This window comes from Aphelocoma coerulescens, chromosome 10, assembly GCF_041296385.1.
Source record: "Aphelocoma coerulescens isolate FSJ_1873_10779 chromosome 10, UR_Acoe_1.0, whole genome shotgun sequence".
NCBI lineage: Eukaryota > Metazoa > Chordata > Aves > Passeriformes > Corvidae > Aphelocoma > Aphelocoma coerulescens.
In genome coordinates, this window is record NC_091024.1 from 18,116,331 (window position 1) to 18,137,272 (window position 20,942).

Consider the following 20,942-nt stretch of genomic DNA (forward strand, 5'->3'; position numbering starts at 1 on the left):
CTCAATCTGTCCTTTGCCAAAGACTTTAAGACTCTACATGCTTCCCTAGCTGATTTGTTGTGGGTTATACTTAAATCCACATTAAAATCTCCCCAGAAAAACATGCAGGTCTGTGTGTTCTCAGGTGTCTTCTCATTCTTGCTGCCTTTCACCGTTGTCTTCTCCCACTGCTTTCCTGTGCTTTTAGCCTTAGACTCATTAAAGTGTGTTTGTGCCCCAACTACATGAGCTGTTAAACTTGCAGGAAATTTGAGGACTAAATCTATATAAAGGAAAATTTTATGTTTTATTTATATTTCATCATCAAAGAGAGTATTATATACATGTTTGGTTATCATACGTTAATTTGGCCTTTGTTGATCCATCAGCTACCAGAGTTGGTGAGGTGATGAACCTTTCAGAGGTTACTTCAGAAGTGTTTCTGTTTCTCAGTTTGGATTTAAGTATCAAACCCACTTGCAAAGCTCTTTATAAATCAGACACAAATAGTTTTGATGCATTTGAAGGAAATAAATTTCACAGCAGTACTTACTTTGTAATAGGGAAATTGCAGTATTCTAAGGAAAGAAAATATTCTTCCTAAGGCAATATATGTAAACATAATAATTATAATAATAACAATAATAATAATAATAGGATGATGATGATTATGCTAGGATGACACCTTGTACAGTAAAAATCTTTCACTGTAATGTTCAGACTTCAAATAATTGAAAAAAGGGCAAGATATCACCAGAAGTACTAGACTCACTGGAAAAAAATAGTTTTGTGTTTGTTTTGCTTTTTTTTCCTATCCCAGTAAGTCAAGTTCTACTTTCCTTTTCTGTACTCTAAGGGATGTAAGTGCAACTCACTTGGCACCTCTGTGGATTTAACAGAGGGGAACTGAGAGCAGAATGAGACCAAATATCTGTGTAAGTACTGACAATTTTAAATAACAACTAAGGGTTTATGGCAGCAGTATGGTTTTGAAAAAGTGGTTGCAGAAATAATCCAACAGTCCCCAGGACACAAACAAGGACAAATATCCAGAGAAACAGCCTGTCCACTACCATGGCAACATACTTCCAATCTTCAATGACCTGTAAGAAAAAGCCAATTAAAGATATTAGCAATTTGTCATATTCTTTTGGTCTTCCTTGTGCTAATGCTGAGTTTTTGTTTATGAAAATAAAAGGAAACAAATCTCAAGGTTCAGGGAATAAACTGACTTTAGGCTTGGTAAGGAATTTTTTTCCTACAACCCTTCTGAGCAGTGGAGAAAAATACAGTAAATCTTTTTTAGCTTTCTTGCATACATCAGATACTGAGTGTGGCTGCCTGGTGTGGTGCTAGCCCCGAAGGACCCACAGTATAATCCAATTAGGGAATTTTTTTTTTCTTTAATTTTAGTTTGTAAATGCTATTAATCTCAGTGGGCAAAAATGGTGTTTACTGCTGTTAAACAAGGTTAGCTCCAGAGTTCTTTTCTTATGAGCAGTCATCTTATTCATGGGGTTTAATGCATATTAATACTATTGCTTTTATTAAAATCCGTTTTTGCCTTGCATGTGTTGTCTGTAAAAATCATGGTCTTAGAGTCTGTCTCAGACTGAAGTGACTAACTGGGCTATTATTGTAAAGGGGAAATATATCAATTTTCATTTGCATCTCAGGAATAATTTTTCCTCTCATTGATTCTAGTTACAGATGGGATGTCCTCACATCAGTGACTTTATCATCCTTGTCAGTTGAATCATATCTGATATTAGAATATTACATATTTTTCCTTCAGTGCACACTTTTAATTCCCACCACTGCTAATGGGAATCGAATACTTCTGCAGCCAGACCATATAAATGTACATGAGCAGTTGTTATCAGACCATTGTGATGAGGGAAGGAAGCAGAGAATAAAGTTATGAATCTAGAAAAATTATATAAAATATCAGAGGACCCCATGTGAAAAGCATTAAGTGGATTTTAAATATATAAAATGCTCTTGAAAATTGTTCTTACTATCAAGTGAAAGCTTTGTAGATCATTTAGTGTGCAACATTCCTGAAAGAATTTCTGAGCTATTAGAAGACCTTTTCCTGCACTATGAAGTCAGCTTCTGTTCAGTCAGCTTCAGTGTTTACAAGCTCATGTCTAATGTTAATAGCTGAACTTCTTTATTTATATTGACAGTAATTTCAGTTAATAGAAAACATGAACTACTCAGCAGCATGCTCCTCTAGGGACTTCTGCAAGATCAGAAACCAGAATTTATTTAATCTGCTTGGCTGAGGGAGGGGAAGCACAACAGAAATAGAGAACCTGGAGTCTCACTGGGGTGTGGGTTAGAGAGGGGACAATGGTAGGTATGAGGATGATTTTTCCCAACAGTGGGTGCTTGTCTAAAAAAACCCCTGGGTTTCCCAGCATTATTCGTAGAGTGTTTATATCAGCTCTGTTGTGCTAGCTAGTGGCCTGTGAGCAGGGTGGGGGAATAGAGCAGCAGCAGCACTGCTTAAATAAAGTACTTCTCCTAACCAGTAATTAATCTGGTTTAACTCAAATGAAAAGAAGTGTCAGCTCTGCTGAGGTTTTTAATCCTACCCATCGTGTTTGCCATATACAGACAGTTGTCTTAGCCCAGAAAGGCTGTCTGCAAAGGCCTTCTGCCAATTTTACTAAATCCTCCTGTTGTGCTCAGGTAAATAAATGCTTGAGCTGCAGGTACATTGTTTCTGGTTAACTTGGCCTGGCCATGGGTCGAATCACAGTCTTACTGATTCACAGTGGTGAGAAATATTCTATTTCTAACCTGGAACTGAATATTGTTTTCTTCCCCTGCCAATCACCACTTGAATGTGACAACAAAGCTTTTTAGAGTGTTTCATGACTTACTGGGAAATCAGCAAACTCCTTTTGTAGAAATAGCCATGTTATTTATCAGGTGAATATTTGCAGTTACCAAATTGCTGTTCATTAAGTTCTTTTAATGGCATAAATTATTTCCTCTTATGAGCTATACCTAGAATCTCTCTAAAATTTGACAATAGGTCAAATATGCTTTCTGAGGAATAGCATGTTACAGAGGAGGGCAGGAGATGAAGTTTGGAAGGACAGGGATTTCTCAGTTTTACTTACACTCTGGTCATTGTCATCGCTTTTCATGTGCTCTGCTATAAAACTGACTCCATCAATTGCTTCTTGCACTTCCGGAGAAAATTTCGCACCTGTTCTTAACCTAAAATCTCGATGACTGCTGACATTGTCAAGTGTCTCAGAGACTTTCATATCATATCTTTTGGCAGAGGCTGTATTCAAAAAATAGGTAGAGTTCTTGTAGAAGTCAGATGGCTCCATACAAGGATTCTCTGCTTTTGTCTTTTTGCAGCTGCATGGCTTCTGCCGGGGAGAATTATTTTCTGGGCGCTTCATGAACAGATAGGCTGGGAGTTTTTCAAGGAAAACCATCTTTACCCAGGGGGGCATAGTGTGAGTACTTGGAGATCTGTGGTGGACATTGAGCACACAGACACTGGTAACTATTGAGAAGGTCACCAGCACCATTGTAAACATGAGATACTTCCCAATCAGTGGAACATCTAGAGATGTTGGAGGGACAATTTTGGAGATCAGCAGCAAGAACACAGTCAAGGCAAGCAACACAGATATGCATAAGGTCATTTTTTCACCACAGTCTGAAGGCAAGTAGAATACCAGGATGGCTAAGGATGTAATTAGCACACAGGGAATGATAAGATTGATGGTATAAAAAAGTGGTTTCCTTTTAATAATGAAATCGTATGTCACATCAACATAATTGGGGTCCAGAGGATTTACAGTCCTTCTTCCTGGGAGTGCTACAATGTCCCACTCTCCACTTGGCGTGAAGTCGTCCATGCTTGCCATGGAAGTCTTAAGCACCATATCAATTTCTGTGTGATCATATGTCCAGGATCGGAACTTCAGTGTGCAGTTTTGTTGGTCAAATGGGAAATGCTTCACCTCAATCTTGCAGGCACTCTTGTAAATGGCTGGTGGCAACCAGCGAATGCTTCCATTGTTCTTTACAATGGCATTTGTGTACAGTGAGACTTCGTATGTGCCATCCGCACTAAGGAGAGGAGAGAAGGGAGAGAAGGTGATAAAATATTAGGAGGAAAAATACAGTTGAAAAGAGAAAAGGTTTGATATTCTTGGTCTTGTGGGCCTCAGTTGGTCCAAGAATCAAAGTTTAGTAATATTTTTGTTTTGAAATCCATGTTGTAGAGAGCTATGACTTGATAGGGAGATCAATGTATGCATTTCTCCCAGTCAGAGAGTTGATTTTTGGTCCAATACTTAGAGAAAAAAATTATAAAATTATTATTAAAAACCAAATACACACCTCTGTTTCATCAATGTGTTTTGTAACTGTTTGCTCAAGTAATTAAAGCTTACTACATCTCTGAAGGCTGAGCAGAAGTGAGATCATTCCATGTGAGAATGGAGGTACCTTTGATCTGGTACACAGCCACTGCTAAGAACACAGAGCAACACTCCTAAATGACTTGGACAAGGAAATAAGGATGAGCAGCATTAGTTAGAAATGCAGGGAGAGTCTAGGCAGAGGAAATGTAATTATATTGGTTATAATTTATTGCGTCACTCCAGTTAATGTTTACTTATTACAAAACCAGAACAGACAAGCCACAGCATTCTTAGTGCCCACAAATAATCTTGGCTTTGTATCTCTTCCAACTGCTGAGCTTCCACCAGGGGAGTCTTCTACGTTTTGATGGGCCCTTAAACTCAGGGAGAAGATCATTATCAGTCAATAGTATCTTCTCCTGCTCAATATTCTGGGCAAACAAGGTGGGGCTGTTTAAGCCAGTAAGTATCTGAGGTAGTATTCTTGTTTGTTGACAAGACGTAATGGAAAATAGTTATTTCAGTGCTAAGGGTGATTTTTTTTCTAAGCAGGGAAATGCTACAAATATCTAAAGCTTGGCACATGTGCCTGAATCAGTTAGGTTTGGCTCTGGAAAGGGCTCACCTGGGTGAAGCAATGAGTCCCTGGCACCGAGATGAGATCTTTGTAGTTAATTCATGCAGACAGTGAAACAACCAGATGGAGAAGTGAGTGGCTACAGCCACTAATAGGGGTTGTTAGTTCTAATAGGGGTAGTTAGCTATTTTTTTGAGAAATGAATTGTATCTTAGTTCTCACATATCTGTGCTCCCTGAGTTAGCTTTGCCATTGTGCAATACCATGTGCTGGGCAGACTCCTGGGCTGGGAATATGTGGGTTCTAGTGCTGGTTGCCCTGTCTCAGTTGTGGGAAAAGGCTGGGCTGCAGTCTCAGAGCCCTCTGCATAGACCACAGACAGAGCTGTGTGCGTGGGATCTGCTTTGTGTTTTCCTGAGCAGCTTGAACAGACTGATGCCTGTGAAACTCTGCTCCAGCAGCAGTAAATTACATGGAACTGTCCTTTAGCTAAAATTTAATTGAAGCATTGTACTAACATAGAAATCAATATGGTTGGGCTTGTTCGTGTACATTTAAGAAACCTTTTGAAACTATTTCTATTCTTACAAACAATTAAATGGTATCACTTGGCCAGCAGCAAAAAGAAGCAGAGGGCAGAGGCACAATTTACTAGAACAAGCTTTGAGCAGGCAGAGTACATCCTAATCCACTGGCTGAATTATTTTGTGACTAATACACTAGTTTTAAAGGTGCATCAAATCTGATTTCCAGTAGTAGGATTCCAAGGACTTAACTCAGTTATATATAAACTTCCTGAGCTTCCCATCTGTATATGTTCATAAATCATGTGTTCATGAATTCATTGGTTTTCAAAGTATCATAAAAGTATAAATTTTGATTGTTTTTCAAAAGAACCCTGTTTATCATCCACTTCAAGGTTTTGCCAGAGACTTAAACCAAAGCAAAACAAAATTGACAGCTATTTGTTTGAAAGAGGAACTGAGGTATGATCTGTCATCAAGTTTTTATTTTTCTCAGTACTATAAAGCAACGTGGTCAAGTGTTGACAGATTTATTATGTATTCATATAATGGATTTTTTCAATGCTTTATGAAAACAGAATATAATTTGGCTTTCTGCATGAATATGAACTCTTGGAGTTATGGTGTGTGTGAACTTTGTAACAGATTTATGTCCTGGGGTCTGTGGTAGAAAAAAGGAGTGGGGAAAGAAGGAGACAAAACTCTATCTCAGACCCTAAGATGTCTGATAGGATTCCAGATGTCTTCTTGCAACTGCAGTTATACCTACAATCCATTCTTTCCATACAGTCTATTTTCATATAAATCTGTCTCAGTTGTGAGCCTTGGCATGGATCCTCTACTGTAACCATTCACACTGCAGACATCCTCCAGCTCCACCGGAATTTCTTTAACCAGAGCACTGATTTTACTAAAATTATCTTTGAGCCCAGTAGCCCAGTCAGATACACTTGAAACTATCTAAAAGTTACAAAATTCAGTTTTAAAATTTTACCAGACCTACATCATTGTTTCTGATGCTTGTTCCTTGGTTAAAATTTTGTTCATTGTCTGCATAAACTACACCCATTTTACTTACTTATTGTAAAGCACAATATCTGGCAACCAGATGTGTTTTGCAGGTATTCTCAGCTTATTTATTCCTTCATAGTCAGAGGGCTTCCAAGACAGCCGATAATCAATCCACTCCTAAGAGAAGAATTGTACAGTAGTGATGGGAGTGTCCTGACCAGCACTAACAAAACAATCATTTGATGGAGTGAAAGCAGTCGCATTTGTGGTTTGCGAGAGCCGTTTCTCTGTGGGTTTGTTACCTGGTTCAGCCAGACGTTTGTAGTCATGATCTGCTCCCGTTCATTCTGCAGGGAAAAACAGAGACAAAAATTGGCCTCTAAAATGTTTTACTTTATTGCAGTAATAAGATTTATTCAGTGGGTTTTTGAGCATGATTTTGTCTAGTGTAGTTCAAGACAGACATTTCTCTGAGGAAGATGGCCAGACTTGTACACATACTGATGATAAATAGTAATCCCATAAATGTAGAATTCCTAATGCCTTTTAATAAGAACAGTTATGGGAGGAGTGAGTATGATTCTTGCCAAGCTTGATTTCCTCCCCCCACCCCACTTCTCCACCTTTGATTTGAAACAGAAGGGACATTTGACCATTAAGGAGGCCTACAGGAGGTTGTGTGAGGTTGGTGTAAGGTTTGCCATGTAATCTTTCAGCTGGCAGGCTCTGCTTCATGAACTACTGTCTCTGGACAGCAGTCCAGAAGAGAAACCTCCCTGCAGAAGATCTGCCAGGAGTATTTCTGCAGGAAAATGAGTTAATTCTCTGATCCTGAAGATGCTTGAGATTGTTAGAGCCTACAAGATGCCTAATTTTGTGTTCTGCTTGAAGAGTGAGGCTATAGAGGGATAGGAACTGAGCTGTGGTATTCTCGATCCCTGCCCATTCATCTACCTTTTCTAGGTTGTTGATCACTGGGGCCTCTAGGGCAAGACATCTCCCTTTTTATGCCCAGAATCTGCAGTCTGGGGGGACACTGTGCTCGTGGTGGTAGTGCAGGACGTAGGGAGGCATGTCTGTGTCCAGGTGGAGTTCCCCAGGAGAGAGAGAGCATTTGAACTCGAATCATCTGGTATACATGGCATTAAATCCTGTATGTATATGTATATACATCCATGTGTATCTCTATATATTATATCCAGTCTGCATGTGTGTATGATACCTCAACTATTTGTACAGTTTCCCTTTCGTTCCATCAGAATTTCTCTCATTTCCTCTTGAATTTCAGAATATAAATTCTCTATGTCTGTAAAAGTTTGCAGCAGTCCAGTCGCTAGCCCTTACACAAAATCTGACAGGGAGGCAGTCATCTGTATCTTCTTTGTCATCCAGGGAGAGACTTGAAAGCCCCATTGCAGAAAATTATTCCTGCTTACCTGCTGGCTCTCGTTCCCATTGCCGTTGTTAACCTCTTCTAGCAATGATGTGTTTATACCGTGGAATAACTGTCAAACACATGCTAACCTTGTGGGTGAAAATGTCTTTCAGACCCATTGAAATAATTTTATTGAATATGAGGAGTTGCTTAGATGAGGATTGTTTTAACCATGTTAACCTATTCCAGCCAGAACTAATGTGTGTTTTTCTTTACAACATTCCACTGTTCTTTGTTGATATGCCTGATATGTCATGTGATTCGAATCTGGCTTTGTAGCTTATTTTCAGGCCATTGAACCACTTCAGAAGAAAATGGATTAGCATTCCACTGATGGTGGATGGAGTGCACATTGCTGGTCTGCACAGTCCAGGATAGGTCCTGACCTGGGGTAACTTAAGTAGCTGTACTGAAATTAGTGGAATGATTTTGAATTTTAGCTAGATGGAATTTTATTGGATGAAGATCTGGTCCTGTCCTTCAATGCTTAGGCATAGACTGATTTCCCTGTTGTAGCTCCATTGTGATGTATAAAACCAGTAAATTGCACGTATGGGCTCTGCCTATTAATAGTATTACACAAATGAGAAATGAACAGAGATGTAGCAATACTAATATCACTTTTACTTAGAGTGCTGTGCAGGTAGTATTGAATTTAAAGGCATAGCCTAATTTGAACTTACCACACTGATGAGCTGTGCCAGGGAAACCTGCAGTTCTATAGATACCAGCTGGGAGGAGTTGACAGCTGGTCGAATTAACTTATTGTATCTGTCAGGACTCAGTAGGTGGTTCATTAGTTTTTCTTCGGCATCTGCTGCCATGCTTCCTGTAAAGCATCACAAAACAGGATTATGGAAGGGAGACTAAAGTGACATGGTGTAGGGATCACAGAATATCTGTGCATCAGATCATCTTTGGGAAATAATGACAGCTTTTGATTTTCTAAAGACTGTAGGCTTGTGTGAACAGGAGGATATGCTGCTTGCACCAATATCTGGTCTGCTGAAGTTGACTGTCTTTCACAGAGCACAGATGAAAGCAGATCAATCAGAACCCTTTGGGGGTTTTTTGCAATAAAATGTGAAACTAAAATTGATAGATACTTTTGGGATTACACTCAGAAATAGAAACTGGGAGCAAACCACCCTCTTAATAGCAAGTGAAGAATTATTCTATGATCCAAAGGCAGGGGGTCCAGCTGTGACTTCTCTCTTTAGTGCCATAGGAGACAGAGTTGCAGGTACACATACAAATTTAAAGACTGATTTATGTAGAGAAAACCAGGGGATAAGCTGTAGGAGTCATAAAGGATTTTTTAATGACCGAGGACTCTCTGGTAGCTAGTGATGTTTCTGTTTCAAAATTTGAAAACCTAGGGCAGTATGTTAGCCTTATTTTATGTGGAAGTAAAATCTGATTTGTGGACTAGCACAAATACTGTAAATCTTTGATTGCCAAAGCTGGAGTCCAGTGAATACAAAATATAGTATCTACAGGTTACTCTCAAACAAGCCTGAACGTTCCCCATGGAGCAGAACAGCTTCTGGCACAACCCCAGGGTAGTTCATTCTGTTCTCATGTTCTTTGTGTGCTTTTTAAAGTCATCCCAGTGGACTTTTCAAACCATTATCAGACTACCTGATAATACTGATGAGCAAGGTCCTGGTAACATCCTGCCAACAGAACTGACCCAGAGACATTGTGCTGTGTGTTGGGCACTTCTGTGTTGTGATGCTGATGAAATTACAGTGTTAGTGAAAGCAGGTTCCAATGCAATTGATAGAATGATTCTTCTGTAGAAAAGGTCACCTAATTCAGCTCACCTAATTCAACTTTAGATATTGGAGAAATGAGGGTAGTGTCCTTACAGCATACTTGCTTCATTACTTCCCAGAGCAGTTCCACACAGTAAGAAAACACTGGCCATGCAAGTATTTTAAATTTGTGGTGCATTAATTTGTTTTGGGGTTTTTTTATGTTGTAGCATATGTATGAAATCTGGGGAAAGGCAGACATCAAAAGGCCAGGATCGAGTAAGCAGCCAAAGTTTGTGGAAGGTGCCAAGTTTCCTTGTGAACTGGGCTGTAAGCTGCTAGGCTGAACAAGTCTCTCTTGAAACCTGAAATTCTTCTGAATCCAACTCAGGTTAAAAAATTACCCTAAGACCTTCTTGTTTCTGATCCTGTGAGAAAGCGGAGTGAGGTAAAAGGAAAGATTATCAAACAGAGATTTCACATCTAAGAACAACTTTTACTCAAGCTCTGTGGAAAGGTTAAGGTAAACACCAGGCTTGATTTAATTCTTATAAGACCAGGATGTGCTGTGGCCTGGTAGCCCAATTTTTTTCACAATTACTGAATATAACATTGTTCTTCAGAATAGGCTTTTCAAATACTTTCCAAGGCATTTGGGAAAACAAATTAGGATGAATGTATCTGTGTTTGTTGGGTCAGTGTGTTTTTAGATTCACACTTGCTTTATACCTCCCTGCAAGTCATTATAAAAGCCCTATACTGTGTGATATTTTAATATTACATTTGTTCTCAATGCAAGGTGCCTAATCAAAAGCTTATCAAGCCAGAGCTGTGCTGAGTCTTGCCCAGCTTCAGATTCTGGGGTGGTTTTTTTGTGTATAGCAATCAAGCAAAAGCTAAATTTGATACTGTGAAGAAAAGTGGGCCACATTCTAGGAATGAATCTTTTTGTGGTTATAAGGATAGGTTAGAAGCCCTGTGGTAAAGAGAGAATCCTGGTTGAAGTTATTTTATTATGTGGTTTGGTGGAGTTTTCTGTTGGGTTTGTTTGTAGTATTTTTTTAGTAGACATTCCCACTGTTGCATATATAAGATGGCTATAATTCTAATATAAATAAGTTGTCAGTTGGTTTGTTTCATTTAGTGGTCACTGAATGCTGTTAGCAAAGATGGTAAGTTCTTGTTTGTCTTTGAGTTCTTGTTAACTATATTTTCACTGCGTTGCTACCTTTGTCTGTGAATATTCCAGCACAGAGAGTATTTGCTAAACAGGGAGTAAGAAGTCGGAACTGCAGAATATTTGCAGAAAGCTAATTCTGGATTTGTAATTAGTTTTTACTCTGAAACCCATGTTTAGCAATCACAGTCGTCTGGTCTGCAAATCGAAACATACTGTGGGGTCTGCATGTCTGATGAGAACAGCTCAGTGTTCCAAGTACTGACTTCTATAAACTTTATGCAGATTAATGACAAGCCATGACTTTAATTATAAAAAATATTTATTCAACAATGAATCCCTTTGAGAAATTATTACCTGTTCTTAGTGAAGGCATTCCTTCACTAGGGATAATCCTTTAAAAAATTGCCATTCCATCCAAGCCTTCGTAACTTAATATTCAGAAATAAAGCTCAAAGGGGCTACTCTGTCACCTTACTCAGAAGCCTGTATCATACACCAGTAGATGTCAGCCCTGCACTGCCTTAAAACTTGTTAAAACCAATCTCTGTAAATACTGGGGGAAAATGAGTGATTCTTGTATAATTTTTATAGTCTACTTTCCATTAACAATCTGCATATAAATCAGATGGCACGTAATGAGAACAAAGTTACCAGGCATCCAGTTTCATCTTTACGTGCATTGTGTGTCAGTTTCCAGGCCTTTGAAACTTCTCTTTTTCCTCTCAGGGTTGGAAGAAATGAAGAGCAGCTTCCCCCACAAACTGTTTTTTTATCAAATAGCAGTAATCAGTAATAGCAGAGATGTTGCAGAGGGTAGACTGATGCTTTTAGACAAATGATTTTTACAACAATGATCAAGCAGTCCTAATTTGGGGGTGGAGTATTTTTGTGTATGGAAAGCAGCAATAAATAAAGCCCATTGGGGTGTATCCTGAGCTGGGGGAATTATTTTAGCTTCACTGAACATGCTACACATCTGCTCCTTGACAAAGAGAGCAATTGCCACATAACTTGCAGTACACATTCCTCAGTAAGTTTGTTTTCTCTGTGGGAGTATAAGCATTAAAAAAAAATTGCACCAAGATGCTTCCAATTCCACAGCAGAAGAAACTAAACCACAGATTTCATTCACTCCCCTGTGGAGACTTTCCTTTTTACATAGTCTAATTTAAATACATAAAATGAAATAACTAGACATGCTGCCTTATGCTGTTTGTTTTCAGTGTAATGACAAATTTGTTAGAGTGATTTCCACAGAAAAGAATAAGGAGCAATGCTGAGAGATACAGGCAAGTCCACTGTTACCACTGTCTACATTTCAAAATTTAACATAAGGCATATTTTCTGTGTTTCCCTTAATTCAGTTATTGCGATAAACATTGAAATAGTATTTGTTTAGAAGTAACATTGGAGCATGTGTTATCATTTTAGTTCTTTACTCTCTCACAAATAAGTGACATACCAAATTCCCATCTGTAATTAGTAAAGAGCAAGTGAGAAGCAGCAATGAAACAGCCCTGTTATCTTCTCTGAATTTATGTTAATTCTCAACATACTCTCAAGCAAAAAGATTTTCATAACCTCTTAGAACAACACATGCTGATTTGGAATGCTTATTCTTCCAATGGAACTAGCAGTGAATTTATTGTATTTTAAAGACTTTTAATTTTTCCATTGCAATGAATGCATATAAAAAAGGAAAGACTCAGGAGTTTAAAAATGTATAATTTAAAAATCTGAAGTGGGCCCTCACTCTTCTTTTGTTACAAAGCAGATGTTTTTTAAAGTTGCCTTTCAGAGACTGAAGAAACAAAACAAGTGTGAGATAATAATGGGAAATACGTGATAATGGGAAATGTGTGATCTTGTCTTGGTTCAATTTCAGCCAGTTTCTCTCAGAACACTTCAGTGGAGCCTCTCCATGGGAAGAAGCTCCCATGGTAAATGCACTATTTCATGCTGCTGTCAGGCTGTTCATGTTGGCTAAAACATATCCAAGAAATCCTGACAGACTGAAGGAAATGTTCCTGAAGTATGTTTGCTTTTTGTAGCATATATTTACATATGGCAACTTAATTTAAACTGTTTACATTCTAATTTTAAAAATTAGGAAGTATGAACTTTGCAAAATATAGGAACTTGAGCAAATAATGGTGGAGGGATGAGATCTGTCTTATTTTATGGATCACGTCATGGTTCATTTTTTCACCTTCAGCACAATATCTGCTTTTCCTATCACAGATGATCCTGGGAGCATCTAAAGGGATATTATTTAGTGATTATCACTATCATCTCCTACAGTTATGTAATTTTATATCCAACTTAACTGTCTGTCCCTATCCATCGTAGTGCATTTGCTGATATCAAACAAGCTCAAAACAACACTAAAATAATCAATTTTATACATCCTCTTAAAGTCAGCAACTTCCTGAGGTGATGGTTACAAATCATTTGCGAGCTTATGTCACTGTCCTACCTCCTACTCCCAAAAGCTCTCACTGTTCTGAAACTGTATGTGAAAGAAAAGGTCACTTACCGTTCAGACAAAAGGAGCCCACTACAAAGAGAACGAGGGTGTACATTTTCCTCCTGGCAGTAACAAGGAGAGGTGGATTACTGTTCTTCAGCTTAGACAGCTGGCAATAGGCTCTGTTTTCAGGGATGCACAGGGAAGAGATGTAAAAGCAAACCTGAATCTTGGAGGTATGAAATGCCTGGAAAGAGACAGACAGTAGAACCTGACAGAAGCGTTCTGCAAAGTGGAATTTTCGTGAGCATAGTGGTCCCTCCCCCTTTGCAGCTGTTTAAAGAGCTTTGCAAAGAGGAAAAGCAAATAAGAAGAGGGAACATAATGTGATAATGTTGAAAAAGAGGAAATGAAAGAGCAAGCTAGGGGACATGATATGTGAGAGACAACTGCTTAATTCTTGCTACTAGATAACATTTAAAAAGCTTTCTGATTAATGAGTGCAATGGGTGGGAATAGCTGTGTGGGAAGAGCTGGTTATAACTTTGTGCCATAAAACCTCTTAGTATCAATAAATTATAGCCCCAGCAGAGGGTTATTTTCTGTGTCATGAGAGAAAGTTTATTACCTACTGCCAACCCTTTTGCACTCCAAGGCCCACACATGTGATCTCTTTAAACTAGAGCTCCAAAAAATTTTTGGGAGCACCAAGAGAGGAACAGAAAATTTGTTGTCATTAGCATCTGATAGGATTTTTTAAGGAACGCTAAATCAATCTGTGGTGAAGTAGCAGTACGGATAAAGACACTCCAGAGGAGCATTAGAGGAATTCTATGGAATTCATCTCTTAGAGCTGAAGGGTTTAGCAGAGTGTGGAGTGTCATGTGTTTTGGGACTTGCCATAGGAAGATTTGTGTAGAAGGAAGGGGGAAGACCTTATGTGCCCTTTGCAAGCACTGTAGGACAGGCTAAAGTCCATGGATAGAAAAAAAAACCAAACCAACTTTGATCCCCTGTAGCTTCTAAACTTTTCTACATATACATGTAATCAATTTTGTTTAGAGCTGCATTTATTGTATTTAGTGCTATGCAAATGTCTCAGATGATAAAAAGTTCTGTGGACTGTGTAGTGGAATTGATGGTTGATGACTTCTGTGTACTCAAAAAAATTTTGCAGCACACTGTTGCCTTATTGTGAAACATACCAACATAAATGTGCTGGGTTTGCTGCAGATTGTAATTGGTAAGTTGAGCCTGGTATCAGAGGTCACCTGTGCAAGTTACTGCCTGTTATTTTCAGTCTTTTTTCCGCTTTCATCGCTCCCTTTTCTCCCTTATTCACTATCCATTAGCTAGAATTGGTTTAAATTGGGACTGTTTAGCCTGGAGAAGGCTCTGGGGAGACCTTACTGTGGCCTTTGAGTACTTAAAGGGGCTTATAAGAAAGATAAGGACAGATGTTTTAATAGGACAAGGGGAAATGTTTTTAAACTAAAAGAGGTGGATTCAGTCTAGATATAAGGAATAACATTTTTATAATGAGGATGTTGAAACACTGGGACTGGTTGTCCAGAGAAGTGGTAGATGGTAGAGGCCCCATCCAAGGAAACAGTCAGATTGGATGGGGCTCTGAGCAACTTGGTCTGGTTGAAGATGTCCCTGCTCATTGTAGGGTTGAGTTGGACTAGATGACCTTTAAAGGTCCCTTCCAACTGAAATTATTCTATGATTCTAAATAGTGTGGGACCTGAGGGGCACTGAGAATGGTTTCAGTAAGACAAACAGAACGGTCATGGTGGGGAAATCTACTTGACTTAAAATACCAGTGCAGTCCCAGTGAATACCTGTAAATAGACCAACTGCATGAAAATATAACACCATTTCTCTGTTTTTCTCATGTTTAATCAACAGCATGTAGAAAAGAGACCTTGGAAAATTGTTCCCTTGCAACGGTCAGAAATCCTAGGTCGTGTGTCCCAAGTAAAGTCTTTATTCCGAGCCTTCCACTTTGTGCTTCTCACGACAGTATGCTTGTCGTGTACCTTGTCAGAGGCTTGTACATCAGAGACCGTGCTACACTCTTGAGCCTGCTGGGCAAGATTGTCTCTCCTAATGTACAGGGAATTGCTCTCAGAGCTGAGCCTTCAGTTAATAAGGGTGTGTTTGAGCAAAGTGCCAGTGTGCTGGGGAAGAAAGAGTGCATCTGTTTCTCAGTTGATACTTTCTGATATGTGACCTATTTCTCCCCAAAGGCAAATCTTCCATCTGCCAACTCAGGCTCTGTGCTTTTGCGGTCGTTGTAGAAGGAACAGATGTATGGCCCCTGAAGTCACAGCGCTTGTATCATCTATGCTACTTGGTGCTTGAGAGCTGAGTAGCCGCTCAGGGTATAACAAAACAGGCTGGGATTGCTTCATCAAAGCAGTGGGCCCTCACAGAGCCAAAGGGTCACAGGCCATGCATTGATTGCTCTGGTTATCCTGCTGAAGCTGAGGTGGGAGGGAGGAATTACCACAGCTGGTTTTCGTATTCCTTCCTTTGCTATCCACTTGTGTTCATTCATTGTGACACAGCACTCAAGGTCTTCCTTCATCACTTGTGCACTGCAATTGTTTTCCCCACAGTGATGCTGCAGGATTTCATTTGTTCATTAAGCTGAGGTCCCGAAATGAAAAGCCTTTTTAGCATACATTAGCATATGTGATATTGTGGATTTGCATGTTAATGCACTGTGAAAGCGTGGGAATGGCATGGCCGAGAGCCATTCACTGAACTGGCTGGGGGTTATTACTGGTACTATCATGCTTTGCATACCTTAGGGTATTAGAGCTCTCAGATGCATGAGGAATGCAAGATGTTTAAGTGTCCAGGGAAACTGGCAGTCCCCTTCTTTGGATTTATTATCGTGATTTCCATCTCCTGTCTGCATTAGGAAAGAACCAGTCAGAAATGCTGGGGCTTTCAAAGTGGAAGTAACCTGGGGTATAGCCGGCTTCCTTAATGACACAAGTACTGGTACAGGGAGTTTGCTGCAGAAGTAAACGCTTCTAGGTGGAAGGGCACAGTTAGTTTCCAGTAGTTGTGATGCTGAAATGATGTTTCAGAACACATAGGACTGACTTACTGTTGCACTAACAGAACAGCTGTCCCTTTCTGATTGAAAATTGCTACAGAAAATGTCAACTAATGGCAATTTCTTTTTCCTAGCCCCTTATAGACATGAAGTTAATGACATCTACCAAAAGTCCTGGCTTGTGTCATCAGCAGCAAGGCTTACATTGCTTTCTGATCGGTTGAAAATGGAACTTCTTACAGGTAACTTCTCCAAATACCCAGAGGGCCCTGGAAGTAAAATCCTGGTTTTCCCTACTGACCACTACCTAGATGAGCTCATTAGAACAGCTGTGCTGGAGCTAATGTTTTGCATTCTTGGAATTTTTTTTCTTACACGTGCACTAACAGTCCTATTAGAGACATGTGATGCCTCAGTCGTTCTGGTGCTAATGTTTTTGGGTTAAATTGTATTGCTGCAGCTTCATTTCACAGTGCTGTAGTGTAGCCCGATTTAAAATCTGCAAGGCAAAACAAAACTGTGGCACTGTAGTTCCAATTACTGTCAGCTGGATGAGCTCACAACTGTTAGTAGAAATTAATGGGAAGGGCAGGGGTATGTGGAACATCTAGTTTGTTGTAATCTAAAGCTTTGGAATTTAGTAAGTTTTTTTTGGATTAGTAGATACTTTATACAGGAGAACTAGTTTTCATCCAGAGGCTTACTCTACAGGGATGGACTGTGTCTATGTGGGTAATCATATCATAAAATCTGTTTCCTCCAGCATTCCTGTAGATGATTTGCCTTCCCATATGGGTTCTAACCAATTTGTACAGGTATTTGTAATAAGCTGTCTTCAGGCAAGGCAAAACACCATCAAGCTTTTGCAAATGGCAGTGCAAAACAGCTGTGGATGCTACCAAATCAGGTAAATAACTCTCCTTTAGGGTTTCAAATGATGATACTGTATGTTATCCCATCAGAATCTGCTCCAAACCCCCAAAATGTCCCAGAGAATTGCCACTCACAGCACTGGGACAATGTTAATAACAGTAATGACTCTGTAGCAATGGATGAGAGCTTTCATGGTTAAAATATGAATTAGTATGGATAAATGAAAAGCCACCTTTCTGCTCTGGAATATGCCTGATGGCAGACCAAGTCACTCCTGGAAAAACAGTGCTTTTGTTTCCTGGTTAATTTTGGAAGTTGTCACCATGTGCTTTGTGGGTCACAGGTGTGTTGTGTTTGTAGAGTACTTAGACAATAATATTAAAGCCTCTAACAGTCAGTGATTACCTTCAACATCTTTAACCTTCAAAGTGCACAAGTGTAATGAGTCCAGAGAGCTCTCTAAAGCAGTGCAGAAGCAGCAGCTGGACATGCTGATGCTGTTTTGGAGCTGATACTCTTATTTTTATTAGTCTCTTTTGCTTCCTCTTATGTGCTTTGAGATTTGTTGCACAAAAACCTGTTGAGTGCCCAATATATGACTGGCAAACAGTCATGCATTCTTTGAAAACATTGTAAATAAAGCTGTAGCCTTTCTTGCAATGCCTGTATTTTGTATGAAGTTAATAATAAGGGGCTAAGTATATGCACATCCTTGGCAATACCAGTGTGTTCTATATGCAGCATAAGCATTTTTGTGTGCTCTTACTTTCTGAATTAAAAACTCTAAATGTAGATTCCAGGAGTAGGAAACAATTTCTTAAGTTTATGTGTCTTGCTACATTATTCTGACTAAGAAACTGTGCTTCTTTACTTGCTGAATTACTGTAATTGTTGTGCAGTTTCCAGTTTTGGTGTAGTGACAGAGTGTATTATACCTCTTGGTAAAGGTCTATTTGTAACTTTTTAGTATTCACAGTGTTTTCTAGATTCAGTAGAATTGCCCCTTTTAATCCTCATCACTTTATTATCAAACAGAGCCTAAGAGTCAGTTACTAAGGATTTATTTCCAGCATTTTTCAGTATTTACACCTTTCTACTGAAATATGTGAAAAGTCCTGTAGTGAAAACCTACAGCAAAAAACTATTTACCATGGGTGTCAAAAATTTTAATGCATATAATAACATTGCTGTGAAATAAAACATCATTATCCCAAGAGTAAAGAATAAGCAGCCTGGGCTAAGGCAAATGCACAGTCAACTATGCAGATTGAAATTTTAATACCATTTACTACTATGTTTTCTGCAGTAATTGGTAAGCTAATGAGAAAAGCTCTACTGTTCACCAAAAGTAGATGCTATGAATAAATCAAACGTGATCTTTTCAAGTTTTTTTGGAATTTAATGTTGCAGGGCCAGGCCTGCAGATCCTGCTCGGACTGTAGGGTGATGTGAGTTTTATCCATGAGGTTGGCAAACTTTGTACTGGACAGACTGGTATTAGAAGGGTCACTTTTTTGGCAGTAAAATGATTTTGCTTCTCAAGAGGCCTCTCTATACTACAGGATGCTAATAGCAATGGATAAGTACATACCTGGTCATCTGGAAAACCCAGCAGTGCTGTGGTGCAGAACACATTCACTGCAAAATTGTGAAGAGTTTTACTTGAATTCTAACCACTGCTCTTCAGTGAGACAGACCTGGCCACTGCTACCTCCTTCCTTGCTTTCACTGTGTTGGGCCCATGCCAGGATAGTAATGGCTCTTTTGTACACTGGGCTTTTAGGATGAGACATTGGCATTTGTGGATTAATCTCCTGTTACTGAGATCACTTGTGTGCCAGAAAAATAAATAAACTCACAACTGTTTGTGGCACAGTCCAAAGGTTTTTCTCTTGCACCCAAGATGGAGGGAATCATGACTTCTGTATCTGCATATCCCTTCAAATGGAGAAGCAGGAGAAGAGTGAAGGACAACTGTACTGTTTGAGGTTAACCTTTTTATTTGGAACTGCTACTTTTCAAAATGAGAAAAATGAAAAAGTGCACTGAAAAAAGAGGGCTTTAGGATACAAGACTGAGAGCCAAAATACATGGGCTTTGTTCTCAGCTCTACCGGTGAGTCTCTGGGGCTATGTTTAGATAAGTACCATCCTTGCTCATTTTCCCCAGGTGTAAAGCAAAGATAAGGATTTGCAAAGAATTAACTAATGTTTGTAGAGGGCTTGGATGGCAAGGAATGAAAAAGAATCATGAAAACACAAGGAAGCCATTTAGTACTTTGGCTTTCACACTTCTACTACCAAAGAGGCTTTTGCTTTCCTTAACAAGCAAATGAAATGGATCCTGGGCTTGTCTGTCATGAAGTGAATTTTATCTCTCTAAACTGATTAATTAAACATGTTAAATGTAAAGAAATGTGGCCAGGACAGATTAGCAGGGCATGTGATTCTGTAAATATGGGAAGGCACTATGCATAAAATCTTCAATATGAGGGACTTTCCTCAAGGTCACTTACAAGTGTTTGGATACAAGTCAGATTGTTCCTGCTGCACTGCAGAGAGGGATGGAACTGAAAACACAGGTGGAAAAGGTCTCACAGGTGGAGGGGCAGGTACAGCTTTAATTCTGGCCTAGAGAGAGGCTCCAAAATTAATACTTTAAATTTAGGGCTTTTATACCTTCTTAGCTTGGGAAGTAGCAGGCACTGGGAGACTTGGAACCCAGAGGTCTGATACCAGAGCAGATAGCTGGGAGACGGAGCTCCAGGTTGGATGCAGGGGGTAATGGTGCCAGGGCTGAAGTGGAAGTCTAAGTGGGATCTTTCTTAGTTCTGTCCACAGCCAGGTACAGGACGGGGGCGAGTGGCAGCAGGGGGTGGCAGCAGGGGGTGGCAGCAGGGAGTGCTGCCAGTCACCTTGATGGCGAGCACAGAGCTGGCAAAAGGACGGCAGCCCTGGGAAGGAAGGCTTTCATACCAATGCATGGTCACCAAATGATCCATAGCCAGTCTACTGGATCTGCTGCTACTGAACCTTCCTACTCGTGCTCTGCATTTGGGTTTGAGAGGGCATTGATTACTCTCCATGTGACCAGCCGGACCCTAGGTTGTGTGTGAAAGCAGCAGCTGTGCCGGTTCCTAACAATGCTTGGGAGTCTCCTTGTCATGGCCTGGCCGTGCTAGACGTGTAGAACCAGGAACAGCAGATGGCAACCAAGAGCTTGGCTGCTGGTGCACACACGGCAGTAATGGAAGCATAGTAAAGGGATATTATGCAGGATAATAAAGCAATTCCCAGGCCTTGGATTTGAAAATTCAGTATTTCTATCTCAGTAACAAAAAAATTTTATAGAGTCATATGTCTGACAATCTGTTGGGGTTTTACTGCCTGCAAACTTTGCCATGTATAGAACTTGTGAACCTGTCATGTAACCACTAGCATTTCCTCTGCCCTTCCTTCAACTTTGATATACTAAGAAAAATTAAAAGAATAGGAAACCATTTAGAAAAACACTCTAATTGTATATTCACTATTTTTCCAAGCTGAAAATAGAGTTCCTTAGTTTGCTAGATAATAACCCAATTACACATCAATATACATTTAATGGAGAGATATGAGTATCTAAAGACAGGCACTTCTATTTGATGAGGGGTTTTGATAACTT

General features: G+C 39.5%; 1 protein-coding gene across 1 annotated transcript; it reads right to left on the reverse strand.

Moving 5' to 3' along the window:
• Positions 1-264: 264 nt before the first annotated feature.
• CHRNB4 (cholinergic receptor nicotinic beta 4 subunit) lies at positions 265-13,631 on the reverse strand. Its single transcript, XM_069025951.1, has 7 exons — positions 13,557-13,631; positions 13,403-13,455; positions 8,613-8,758; positions 6,797-6,841; positions 6,562-6,671; positions 3,114-4,086; positions 265-1,082 (listed from the first exon to the last, which is right to left on the reverse strand). The coding sequence occupies exons 2-7, from the start codon at positions 13,446-13,448 to the stop codon at positions 942-944; spliced, it is 1,461 nt and encodes a 486-aa protein (XP_068882052.1). The 5' UTR covers positions 13,449-13,455; positions 13,557-13,631; the 3' UTR covers positions 265-941.
• Between the last annotated feature and the right edge of the window lie 7,311 nt (positions 13,632-20,942).

Excerpts from the sequence above, each read along its gene's own strand:
- CHRNB4 (XM_069025951.1), bottom strand. The coding sequence starts at position 13,448 with ATGTACACCCTCGTTCTCTTTGTAGTGGGCTCCTTTTGTCTGAACG. Across the intron at positions 4,087-6,561 it reads GATATTGTGCTTTACAATAA|TGCGGATGGCACATACGAAG; the intron begins GTAAGTAAAATG and ends TCCTCTCCTTAG. Across the intron at positions 1,083-3,113 it reads GCGATGACAATGACCAGAGT|GTCATTGAAGATTGGAAGTA; the intron begins GTAAGTAAAACT and ends TTTTTCTTACAG.